At 38.2% G+C, this 13,547-nt stretch overlaps 1 protein-coding gene across 1 annotated transcript; it reads left to right on the top strand.

The window, feature by feature from the left end:
• Positions 1-1,725: 1,725 nt before the first annotated feature.
• Positions 1,726-4,400, top strand: LOC100398153 (olfactory receptor 52L1). Its single transcript, XM_017978533.5, has one exon. It carries the CDS (start codon positions 1,765-1,767, stop codon positions 2,752-2,754), a length of 990 nt encoding a protein of 329 aa, XP_017834022.5. The 5' UTR covers positions 1,726-1,764; the 3' UTR covers positions 2,755-4,400.
• Positions 4,401-13,547: the final 9,147 nt, after the last annotated feature.

Below are 13,547 nucleotides of genomic sequence, written 5' to 3'. Positions count from 1 at the left end.
AAAATCACAATTACTTTTGCACTAACCTAATAAAAGATGACTAAGATCCCATAATCATTTTTTTATTAGTAATGCTAAAAAAGATTTATAGACTATACTTTATAAAGTAACCTATATATCAAGACTTTGCATACATTAGTTCATATTTATAATAAATATATAAGACTGATATTATTTATTCTACTATGAGATAAGGAAATCAAGACTTGGAGAGTTATAGAAAACTAGCGAGACTTTATTCCTAGAATATGAAATGGACAGAATTTAAACTAACTCCGTGTGCTCACAAAGTTTGTATTTATCACAAATTGCATTGTGAAGCATCTACCATGCTAGCTTATAATCATGAAATTTAATAAGATACAGTTCTTTAAGACAAGGCATTAAGATGCTGAAAGGATTTCTATGATAGAGATAAGTCAGAAAGATGTGGTTGAACAAAGAGGATCATAAGATACAGTGCTTCTGACCGTGTTGACCTAACACAGCCAATGAGTCCTTTTGAGCAGAAGAAGACAGCAGACTCTAAATTTTGAAGAGTGAGGAAGACCAATTCAGATAAAGAAAATTGAAGATAGACTACACAGAAGGCATGTATAAAATAGGATAGTTTAGTCATATAGCTCCAAGAATGTTGGAATGCTTTAGTAAACCATACATGTAGAAATATGTTAACTGTAAGATTAAAGTAATACACAACAGATAACTTTTGAAAACCTTTAATGTAGTCTTAAGAGTATAATTTTATTCTATGCAATAGATTCACTGAAGGATTTTAGCCATAGGAGTGACATGATGACGTCTGCATTTTAGGAAAGACATGACTTGAAGGTTGAAAGTGGATTGGGAAGATGTTCATAGCAAAGGCAGAGGGATGTAATGAAACAGTCCAGGTGAGAGAAGTTGGATGTTTGACATTGGGTGTTGAGAACAGGAGTAGATATAATAGATGTTAAAAGTACAGTTAACAGGAATTGGCAAATGGGGAAAAGGGATGAGAGGTAAGAATAAGTTAGGATAGTTTTCAAGTTTCTAGATTGGGTTTGGTAGATGGATAGTGATGTAATTCATAAAAATGTTGCCAAAAGTAGGTAGAGCAGATTTAAGAAGAATAGATGAATTAATTTAGACTTGAATATGTTGGGGCTGTGGTGTAGCTATTCAGGAAGCTAACAAAAAGAATGATTTGTATTTCAGAAAGATATTTGACTTAGAAACATAGATTGAAAGAAATAAAAATAGATAGGTAAAACCATGAAAATGGATGAAGTCAATTCAGAGATAATGTACTGAATAGGGAAGAGAGAAGAGGATGGATCCCTGGAATCAACGACATAATGAGATGGGGAAAATGGTGGGACTGAGGCTACAGGAGAAACAACTCTAGAGTGCCATGCCATGGAAACTGAGGGAGGCTAATTTCAAAAACAACAGTTTAACTTACAGTTTAGTAATGCCAAGAGGCTAAGAAAGAAAACCCTTTGAAGTTGACAGTTTCAAAACATAAGCAACTGAATGGTTAAAGCTTATGCATCTCTCCCAAAACAGTGTATGTTCACTCTTATCTCCAAACAAAACTAGATCTATTCTAATTCAGACATATGGATGTCTCACCTGTAAAAAAATTATCTCCACCGAAGACTTTATTTCTTGTATCTGACTTTATTCCCTTTGGTTGCAGTTTTAGTCACTCTATTCTTCTCATGAAGAATGGTAGACAATGTGATCTGGACTATGTGATAATGTACCAGAAATGCAGAAATCATGACTTTGGTTTCTTTTTTCTCTTTCCTCTTCAAGTCGTTGATAATGGCTCTTAGCAATTTCAGCTGGAGGCCACCCCAACCTTCTTTTTTCCTGGTAGGGATTCCGGGTTTAGAGGAAAGCCAGCACTGGATCGCACTGCCCATGGGCATCCTTTACCTCCTCGCTCTAGTGGGCAATGCTACTATTCTCTTCATCATCTGGATGGACCCCTCCTTGCACCAACCTATGTACCTCTTCCTGTCCATGCTAGCTGCCATCGACCTGGTTCTGGCCTCCTCCACTGCACCCAAAGCCCTTGCAGTGCTCCTGGTTCACGCCCATGAGATTGGGTACACTGTCTGCCTGATCCAGATGTTCTTCATCCATGCATTCTCCTCCATGGAGTCGGGGGTACTTGTGGCCATGGCTCTGGATCGCTATGTAGCCATTTGTCACCCCTTGCACCATTCCACGATCCTGCATCCAGGGGTCATAGGACGCATTGGAATGGTGGTGCTGGTGCGGGGATTACTACTCCTCATCCCCTTCCCCATTCTGTTGCAAAAACTTATCTTCTGCCAGGCCACTGTCATAGGCCATGCCTATTGTGAACATATGGCTGTTGTGAAACTTGCCTGCTCGGAAACCACAGTGAACCGAGCTTATGGACTGACTGTGGCCTTGCTTGTGGTTGGGCTGGATGTCCTGGCCATTGGTGTTTCCTATGCCCACATCCTCCAGGCAGTGCTGAAGGTACCAGGGAGTGAGGCCCGACTTAAGGCCTTTGGCACATGTGGATCTCATGTTTGTGTCATCCTGGTCTTCTATGTCCCTGGAATGTTCTCCTTCCTCACTCACCGCTTTAGCCACCATGTACCCCATCATGTTCATGTTCTTCTGGCCATACTGTATCTCCTCATGCCACCTGCACTCAATCCTCTTGTCTATGGGATGAAGACTCAGCAGATCCGCCAGCGAGTGCTCAGGGTATTTACACAAAAGAATTGATCTGAACATATTCTCATTGTTTTCTTCAGAGGCTTCTGCCACGGACATAGCCAGGAGCTTATGGCTGGTGTAGATTATATGGATAGGAGTAATTTTCACAGCTACTAGTCCTCCTAGTGTCCCTCATATCACAGCAAAGAATATTCAGAGACACTTGGCTTCACAGCTTATTGGGATATAGTGGATACCTGGATATTTGTGAATAGTTTTTCCATTCTTTTGCTTCTGATTCCAACATTTTCCTACTCCTGTGTCAGAGAGACTCAAGGACAGGAGAAATGGATGACAGCTCTGGATGGGTCATCTTTCCTGATGTTGTCCAATGATAGACTATGCAATATTCTCTGAAATTGCAATGGAAAGTCCCACCCTCTGCTTGATTTTAGGGTTAGAGTGTCGTCCAAACCTCTAAGTTTGTGCTGGCAGCCCCAGATCATTGAAATTCTGTGTATTAATAGGGTTTCTGCATAACAGCTTAGAAGACCACAATGTGAGAAAATGCCTTTCACTGTAAGATGAGTGTTATTTATTAAAAAAAAATGGGGTAGGTAGTATAATATATCATAGGAATAAAAAAATAGGATTTTAAATTATTTTTTTATTATTTATTATGTATTTATTTGTAATTTAAAATTTATTTATATGTTTGCTTTGGGTAAAGAGGAAATAAGACCAAGTACTGATGATATATATACCATATATATATATGGTATTATTAGCATTCAATAACCATAAAATGTGCTAGATTTTGGTGTTGGCAAACATAGCTTTAAGAGATAAATAAATAAATAAGTAGTCATGCCACTAAAAAATGAGTTTCAGTCTCTCCTTCTGAAATAGAGATACAGAGTGATGTCAATTAGATCTTTCATTTCTGTTCATAGGAACTGGGTAAGAACTTATAAGAGGACTGTCACTATTGGTGTATTGCATACTGTCTGTTAGATGTGGCCCTAAGATCTGGCTTGACTCTTTTTTGTTCCTAAAAAGTAACACATTTTGTTTAGTCCTGGAAGAGGTGAAGTCATTGCTATTTTGAGGTAAGATGCTCAGGTGATGAGAATATCTTATCCTGGGATTTTATATTGGTAGCAGTGGTGGAATTAGGTAATTAGGTCTTTCTACTTTCTCCTTTTTTGGTAAATTTTACTCTCAGTAAAATACTTTTCTGTTTGAGAAACAAAGTATTATACTTTTAATTTGGTTGGTGCATATGAATGAATTAGGGAGAATTGGAGTGAACTGTCCTTGTTGCAAGAGGAATTACACATTCTCATCAGCTTAACTCCAGGTGTGGGGACTTAACAGATTTGGTAAGGTATTCTAGAGAAACTCAGGCTATGGTGTGTCATATGTATTGGAAGAAACTTTCTTGACCCTAGAGAGTCTAAACTTCATTTTGGTAGGCTGTAACAAGTAGTTTGTTGCTCTTTCTTTGCATTTATATTACTTGCTGATGCTTGCAAAGTGGATATGATGGTGGGATCTGAGGCAGTTTTCTTCGATTACAGGCTAGAAATGTGAGTTGAAGATGGCGCAATGATATGAACAAGCTGTGTTCCTGACACTGTCTGGGCTGCCAACCCTGACTTTTATCTGAGACAGAAATAAACTTGTGTTTTAACTAAACTACTATATTTTTGGTAATCTTCATTGCAACAGACCAACTTATAGCCTAAAATATAAAAGTTTTTCATCTCAGATTTTCCAAGTAGGATGTGTATTCTTCTGTTTGAAGTATGTCTTTTAGAATTTCCTTTTGTAAGGATTTGCAGTTTCTGTTCGTTTAAAAATCTTTTTCTCTCACTTAAAGTTACTATCAGAAATTTGTTTATCTTATTTTTAATTATATTTTATTTTCTACTGTGTCTGTAGTCTACTCTATATCATTCCTAACATTGTTTATATGTGCTTTCTGTTTGCCTTAGTCGCCTTTGCTAGACATTTACAAATATTGTGAAAACATTTCAACATTTACATGATACAGCCATTCAGCTAAATGCTAGTGCTAACCCTTTTGATTAACCTTTTTTTGAGATGGAGTTCACTCTTGTCACCCAGGCTGGAGTGCAATGGCATGATCTTGACTCACTGCAACCTCCTCCTCCTGGGCTCAAGCTATTCTCCTGCCTCAGCCTTCCAAGTATCTGGAATTACAAGCATGTACCACCATGCCTGGCTAATTTTGTATTTTTAGTAGAGACGGGGTTTCTTCATGTTGGTCAGGCTGGTCTTGAACTCCTGACCTCAGGTGATCCACTCACCTTGGCCTCCCAAAGTACTGGGATTATAGGCATGAGCCACTGCGCTGGGCCTGTATTAACCTTTTTTAATATTTTATGATAATTTAGATTCCTTTACTTTTCTGTCACCTCAAAATGAATAAATTAGGACATTTCTAAAATATTACACTTACTATAAATGGCTTTCTTGTATTTACTCTTTAAGGGACAAGTTTTTTTTCTTGTTTAGCCTAGTCCTTTCTTCACATGATGGTAGTTTCCCTCAATTATTTGTAAATTCTTACTCTTATTTGTACATAGATGAGAATTAAATAGTTGTGTCATTGCTGTAAAGGTCACTGCTCTTGCGCCCCAGTTGTAGGACTTTGTAGGTCATTGTACAGGGATTTACTGACAGAATTCCCCTCAGATTGTCAAGAGGAAAATGAAAGATGAATTGGATTCCCTCATCTTTTGCCGAAGTAGAGAAGCCTTTATATCTGCAATCAGAGACAATCTGGTATAGTTTGCTAACCTGTGGAGCTGCCTCTCCATACCTTTTCTCTATTTCTGACTTGGAGAACCAAAGTTACCTTGTAGTTGCATCTGATTACATCTGCTCCACTGCAATCACAGGGTTTAGAGATACAAAGTCACCTCTTTCATTTTATAAGGAGCCAAGTTTCATGCTAGACTGACTGAATCGCTCCAGTAGTAGAATAATAATAAACTAATCAAGGAAATAATTAATTGATTTCAATTGCTGTTATCATTTATTGATTTTAAACTTGGAATATCCCTTGGATCTCTTAAATTTTTAATTTTTTAAAAATAGATTCAGGGGTTACACATACAGGTTTGATACAGGGATATATTGTGAAATAATGAGGTTTGCACCCTGAATCTCTTAATGAGAACATTGCCCAGTCCTTCATCAAGCTTTAACTTTTCCAATTCCTCATCCCCTAGTAATTCCTACTCTCCACATATACTTACCTACAAATGGTTTGTAGGTTTCTGCATTCCAGTTTTTCTATAAACCCAATCTAGTCTAATTTATGAATTCCAAAGATTTCTCAAAGTATACAATGCAATCCAACTACATATGCTCATGTTCTAGTATTGTTACTGCATTATTTTTATATTTCTTTAGCAATTTAATGGGTACATTGGGAGACAGAGGATTAAACCATGTTTGTAGTCCAACATCTTGAATTGGAATGATCGCAATTATAATTAAATTTGTGATATTATTTGTGCTGTGTATATTTTTTATACTATATTGTAGGTTTCAGGGAAGCAGGATTCTTATGTCTTCCATGTACTTCTCATTACCAAGTGCCTGTCATTTTTCAACATAATATATGCACCCTCAATAATTATTTGTGATGAGAAATATTTAATCGGTGAATACACAAAATTGATACCACTGCAGTGAATTCTCATTTTTCCTTTTAATAACTTTTAGTATTATTTTCTGTGTAGGACTAGGGGAACAGATCTTCCATTATAGAATTAGTCTCTTCTCTACCTGGAAGAGATGGGTACATTTTTGAGAGGAAGAAGCTCAGGAGTGCTGTTGGAGATTGAAAGTGCAGATTTCTCACCATCCCATTTACACTCTTGGTAGTAGCAAATGACCACAAAGAATTAAAGAGGACTCAAAATTATAACAGCTAGAACCCAGTAACTTCCATATACAGGACTGTCTGGTTATTCATGGCTGGAAAATACAATGGGACCAGGAGACAAAGATTCCTTTCCCTTAATTCTAGATCTTAAGATTTCTTCCTACTCCTTTCACCCACCCATGAGGAGATTTGACCTGGAAAATTAGGCTTCAAGTACAATTTGCCAGCTGTCTGCATGGAGAACTATAGGACCCCATAAACAGAGCCCCTAGCAAAACATAAAAGGCAAAAGAGCGAATGGCTGTCTTCTAGGTTTCTCTCCCTGGAAAGCAAATTATAGGCTTTTTTTGCAGATGAGATTACAGTATTTGAGTATAAAGCAAAATAATCCACTGCCATCCTTATGTAGCCATGAGTCAGGCAGTGGAACAGACAGGTAGAGCAATGGTAGAGTTTCATATCATTGCAGCGATTGTTTCCAAGAATCTCTTCAAATGTATTAGTGATCCTTCTTCCTATATGGAAAAGCAAGCAAAGAAGGGGAGAAGGGGAGAGGAAAGAGAAATATTCACTCCCATGTTTCCCCTTGTGGTGAGAAGAAAAGCCTTTCTCTGTGGAATTGTAAAGGGGAGGAAATGAGATTCTCCCCTAATTGGCAGAATGTGGGCTCTTTCTCATCCATTGGGTGAGGGAACTTAGAGCCTGTTGATAATGTCACATGCAGACTTGGGAAGCCACAAGGAGGGGACAGGGCAATTTTGTGTGTGTTTGCTCATAAATTATATCTCAACAAATTCCAAAAGGAGTGAAATGTTGCAGAATATTTCATATTACTAAAGCAGAATTAAATTAAACAACAATAACAAGATGGCATGAAAAGCCCTACACATTTGGAAACTAAACAAAATATACATAAATAATCTACAGATCAAATAATAAATCACAGGGAAAGTTAGAAAATATTTCAAACTTATTGATAATGATGTATATCAAAAGTTGCATAATGCAGCTAAAGAGAAAACAGAAGAAAATTTATAAATTTAAATTCTTATATTAGAAAAGAATAAAGATTTAAAATTAACTACCTAAGTTCATAACTTAATTTACAAGAGGAACAATAAATTAGGCCCAGGGTAAACAAGGGTAGGGAATTAATACAGACAAGAACAGAATAAATAAAATAGAAAAAAGAAAGAATAGATAATATCAACAAATTTTTAATTTTATTTTTGGGAAAGATTAATAAAATTAATAAAACCTTAGTAAGACCTATGAAGAAAAAAGAAAAACACAAAGAATCGCAGTGATGATTTAAGAAGGAGTTACTACTACAGATAGTATTAGACATCAAAATGATAGTAAAAGAAATGTTACAAATAACTTTAAGCCAATAAAAACCGTAATTTTCTTATGAGATCTTAGGACTCAACAGGTGATGAGAATTCCAACCACTTGTGATTACAAATCCTTTTATTTTTTAATTTTTTATTGGATTTTAGGTTTTGGGGTACATGAGCAGAGCATGCAAGACAGTTGCGTAGGTACACACATGGCAGTGTGCTTTGCTTTTCTTCTCCCCTTCACCCACATTTGGCATTTCTCCCCAGGCTATCCCTCCCCACCTCCCCCTCCCACTGGCCCTCCCCTTTTCCCCCCAATAGACCCCAGTGTTTAGTACTCCCCTTTCGGTGTCCATGTGTTCTCATTTTTCATCACCCACCTATGAGTGAGAATATGCGGTGTTTCATTTTCTGTTCTTGTGTCAGTTTGCTGAGGATGATGTTCTCCAGGTTCATCCATGTCCCTACAAACGACACAAACTCATCATTTCTGATTGCTGCATAATATTCCATGGTGTATATGTGCCACATTTTTCCAATCCAGTCTATTATCAATAGGCATTTGGGTTGATTCCAGGTCTTTGCTATTCTAAACAGTGCTGCAATGAACATTCGTGCACATGTGTCCTCATAGTAGAACGATTTATAGTCTTTTGGATATATACCCAGTAATGGGATTGCTGGGTCAAATGGAATTTCTATTTCTAAGGCCTTGAGGAATCGCCACACTGTCTTCCACAATGGTTGAACTAATTTACACTCCCACCAACAGTGTAAAAGTGTTCCTTTTTCTCGACATCCTCTCCAGCATCTGTTGTCTCCAGATTTCTTAATGATCGCCATTCTAACTGGCGTGAGATGGTATCTCAATGTGGTTTTGATTTGCATCTCTCTGATGACCAGTGACGATGAGCATTTTTTCATATGATTGTTGGCCTCATATATGTCTTCTTTCGTAAAGTATCTGTTCATATCCTTTGCCCACTTTTGAATGGGCTTGTTTGTTTTTTTTCCTATAAATCTGTTTGAGTTCTTTGTAAATTCTGGATATCAGCCCTTTGTCAGATGGGTAGACTGCGAAAATTTTTTCCCATTCTGTTGGTTGCCGATCCACTCTAGTGACTGTTTCTTTTGCCGTGCAGAAGCTGTGGAGTTTCATTAGGTCCCACTTGTCTATTTTGGCTTTTGTTGCCAATGCTTTTGGTGTTTTGTTCATGAAGTCCTTGCCTACTCCTATGTCCTGGATAGTTTTGCCTAGATTTCCTTCTAGGGTTTTTATGGTGCCAGGTCTTATGTTTAAGTCTTTAATCCATCTGGAGTTAATTTTAGTGTAAGGTGTCAGGAAGGGGTCCAGTTTCTGCTTTCTGCACATGGCTAGTCAGTTTTCCCAACACCATTTGTTAAACATGGAATCCTTTCCCCATTGCTTGTTTTTGTCAGGTTTATCATAGATTGTATAGTTGTATGTATGTTGTGTCGCCTCCGGTGCCTCTGTTTTGTTCCATTGGTCTATATCTCTGTTTTGGTACCAGTACCATGCTGTTTTGATTACTGTAGCCTTGTAGTATAGTTTGAAATCCGGTAGTGTGATGCCCCCCGCTGTGTTCGTTTTGCTTAGAATTGACTTGGCTATGCGGGCTCTCTTTTGGTTCCATATGAAGTTCATGGTGGTTTTTTCCAGTTCTGTGAAGAAAGTCAATGGTAGCTTGATGGGGATAGCGTTGATTCTGTAAATTACTTTGGGCAGTATAGCCATTTTCACGATATTAATTCTTCCTAACCATGAACATGGAATGTTTCTCCATCTGTTTGTGTCCTCTCTGATTTCGTTGAGCAGTGGTTTGTAGTTCTCCTTGAAGAGGTCTCTTACGTTCCTTGTGAGTTGTATTCCAAGGTATTTTATTCTTTTTGTAGCAATTGCAAATGCCAGTTCGCTCTTGATTGGCTTTCTTTAAGTCTGTTATTGGTGTAGACGAATGCTTGTGATTTTTGCACATTGATTTTATATCCTGAGACTTTGCTGAAGTTGCTTATCAGTTTCAGGAGTTTTTGGGCTGAGGCGATGGGGTCTTCTAGGTATACTATCATGTCGTCTGCAAATAGAGACAATTTGGCTTCCACCTTTCCTATTTGAATACCCTTTATTTCTTTTTCTTGCCTGATTGCTCTGGCTAGAACTTCCAGTACTATATTGAATAGGAGTGGTGAGAGAGGGCATCCTTGTCTAGTGCCAGATTTTAAAGGGAATGCTTCCAGTTTTTGCCCATTCAGTATGATATTGGCTGTTGGTTTGTCATAAATAGCTTTTATTACTTTGAGATACGTTCCATCGATACCGAGTTTATTGAGGGTTTTTAGCATAAAGGGCTGTTGAATTTTGTCAAATGCCTTCTCTGCGTCAATTGAGATAATCATGTTTTTTTTTGTTTTTGGTTCTGTTTATGTGGTGAATTACGTTGATAGACTTGCGTATGTTGAACCAGCCTTGCATCCCCGGGATGAATCCTACTTGATCATGATGAATAAGTTTTTTGATTTGCTGTTGCAATCGGCTTGCCAATATTTTATTGAAGATTTTTGCATCTATGTTCATCATGGATATTGGCCTGAAGTTTTCTTTTCTCATTTGGTCTCTACCGGGTTTTGGTATCAGGATGATGTTGGTCTCATAAAATGATTTGGGAAGGATTCCCTCTTTTTGGATTGTTTGAAATAGTTTTAGAAGGAATGGTACCAGCTCCTCTTTGTGTGTCTGGTAGAATTCGGCTGTGAACCCGTCTGGACCAGGGCTTTTTTTGTGTGGTAGGCTCTTAATTGCTGCCTCAACTTCAGACCTTGTTATTGGTCTATTCATAGTTTCAGCTTCCTCCTGGTTTAGGCTTGGGAGGACACAGGAGTCCAGGAATTTATCCATTTCTTCCAGGTTTAATAGTTTATGTGCATAGAGTTGTTTGTAATATTCTCTGATGATGGTTTGAATTTCTGTGGAATCTGTGGTGATTTCCCCTTTATCATTTTTTATTGCATCTATTTGGTTGTTCTCTCTTATTTGTAATCAATCTGGCTAGTGGTCTGTTTATTTTGTTGATCTTTTCAAAAAACCAGCTCTTGGATTTATTGATTTTTTGAAGGGTTTTTCGTGTCTCAATCTCCTTCAGCTCAGCTCTGATCTTAATTATTTCTTGTCTTCTGCTGGGTTTTGAGTTTTTTGATCTTGCTCTTCTAGCTCTTTCAATTTTGACGATAGGGTGTCAATTTTGGATCTTTCCATTCTCCTCATATGGGCACTTATTGCTATATACTTTCCTCTAGAGACTGCTTTAAATGTGTCCCAGAGGTTCTGGCACGTTGTGTCTTCGTTCTCATTGGTTTCAAAGAACTTCTTTATTTCTGCCTTCATTTCGTTGTTTACCCAGTCAACATTCAAGAGCCAGTTGTTCAGTTTCCATGAAGCTGTGCGGTTCTGCATCGGTTTCTGAATTCTGAGTTCTAACTTGATTGCAGTATGGTCTGAGAGGCTGTTTGTTATGATTTCAGTTGTTTTGCATTTGTTGAACAGTGCTTTACTTCCAATTATGTGGTCAATTTTAGAGTAGGTGTGATGTGGTGCTGAGAAGAATGTGTATTCTGTGGATTTGGGGTGGAGAGTTCTGTAAATGTCTATCAGGTTTGCTTGCTCCAGGTCTGAGTTCAAGCCCTGGATATCCTTGTTGATTTTCTGTCTGGTTGATTTGTGTAGTATTGACAGTGGAGTGTTAAAGTCTCCCACTATTATTGTGTGGGAGTCTAAGTCCTTTTGTAAGTCATTAAGAACTTGCCTTATGTATCTGGGTGCTCCTGCATTGGGTCCATATATGTTTAGAATCGTTAGCTCTTCTTGTTGTATTGATCCTTTTACCATTATGTAATGGCCTTCTTTGTCTCTTTTGATCTTTGTTACTTTAAAGTCTATTTTATCAGAGATGAGAATTGCAACTCCTGCTTTTTTTTGCTCTCCATTTGCTTGGTAAATCTTCCTCCATCCCTTTATTTTGAGCCTTTGTGTATCCTTGCATGTGAGATGGGTTTCCTGGATACAGCACACTGATGGGTTTTGGATTTTTATTCAATTTGCCAGTTTGTGTCTTTTGATTGGTGCATTTAGTCCATTTACATTTAGGGTTAATATTGTTATGTGTGAATTTGATACTGCCATTTTGATGCTAAGTGGCTGTTTTGCCTGTTAGTTGTTGTAGATTCTTCATTGTGTTGAAGCTCTTTAGCATTCAGTGTGATTTTGGAATGGCTGGTACTGGTTGATCCTTTCTATGTGTAGTGCCTCTTCTAGGAGCTCTTGTAAAGCAGGCCTGGTGGTGACAAAATCTCTGAGTACTTGCTTGTTCGCAAAGGATTTTATTTTTCCTTCAGTTCTGAAGCTCAGTTTGGCTGGATATGAAATTCTGGGTTGAAATTTCTTTTCTTTAAGAATGTTGAATATTGGCCCCCACTCTATTCAGGCTTGTAGTGTTTCTGCCAAGAGATGTGCTGTGAGTCTGATGGGCTTCCCTTTATGGGTGACCCGCCCTTTCTCTCTGGCTGCTCTTAGTATTCTCTCCTTTATTTCAACCCTGTTGAATCTGACGATTATGTGCCTTGGGGTTGCTCTTCTTGCGGAATATCTTTGTGGTGTTCTCTGTATTTCCTGCAATTGAGTGTTGGCCTGTCTTGCTAGGTGGGGGAAATTTTCCTGGATGATGTCCTGAAGAGTATTTTCCAGCTTGGATTCATTCTCTTCATCCCCTTCTGGTACACCTATCAAACGTAGGTTAGGTCTTTTCACATAGTCCCACATTTCTTTCCTTTTTGCGCTTTTTTCTCTTATCTTGGTTTCTCTTTTTATTTCATTGAGTTGGTCTTCGACTTCAGATATTCTTTCCTCTGCTTGGTCATTTCGGCTACTGAAACTTGTATTTGCTTCGCGAAGATCTCGTATTGTGTTTTTCAGCTCCTTTAATTCATTCATATTCCTCTCTCCGTTATCCATTCTTGTTATCATTTCCTCGAATTCTTTTTCAAATCTTTTTTCAAGGTTCTTAGTTTCTTTGCATTGATTTAATGCATGATCTTTTAGCTCACAAAAGTTTCTCATTATCCATCTTCTGAAGTCTAATTCCGTCATTTCGTCACAGTCCTTCTCCATCCAGCTTTGTTCCCTTGCTGGTGAGGAGTTTTGGTCTTTTCTAGGAGGCGAGGTGTTCTGGTTTCGGGTGTTTTCCTCCTGTTTGCGCTGGTTTCTTCCCATCTTTGTGGATTTGTCCGCTGGTCGTCTGCGTAGTTGCTGACTTTTCGATTGGGTCTCTGAGTGGACACCCAGAATGTTGATGATGAAGTATTTCTGTTGCTTGATTTTCCTTCTACCAGTCTAGCCCCTTCGCTGTACGACTGCTGAGGTCTGCTCCAGACCCTGCTTGTCTGGGGTGCACCTCTAACAGCTGTGGCACAGCGAGGGATGCTACCAGTTTCTTTTTCTGCTATCTTTGTCCCAGGATGATGCCTGCCTAATGTCAGTCTTTTGGATATAGAGGGGTCAGGGAGCTGCTTGAGGAGACAGTTTGTACTTT

This window comes from Callithrix jacchus, chromosome 10 (assembly GCF_049354715.1).
Source record: "Callithrix jacchus isolate 240 chromosome 10, calJac240_pri, whole genome shotgun sequence".
NCBI lineage: Eukaryota > Metazoa > Chordata > Mammalia > Primates > Cebidae > Callithrix > Callithrix jacchus.
This window is presented reverse-complemented; position numbering and strand designations above follow the sequence as displayed.

Excerpts from the sequence above, each read along its gene's own strand:
- LOC100398153 (XM_017978533.5), top strand. The coding sequence starts at position 1,765 with ATGACTTTGGTTTCTTTTTTCTCTTTCCTCTTCAAGTCGTTGATAATG.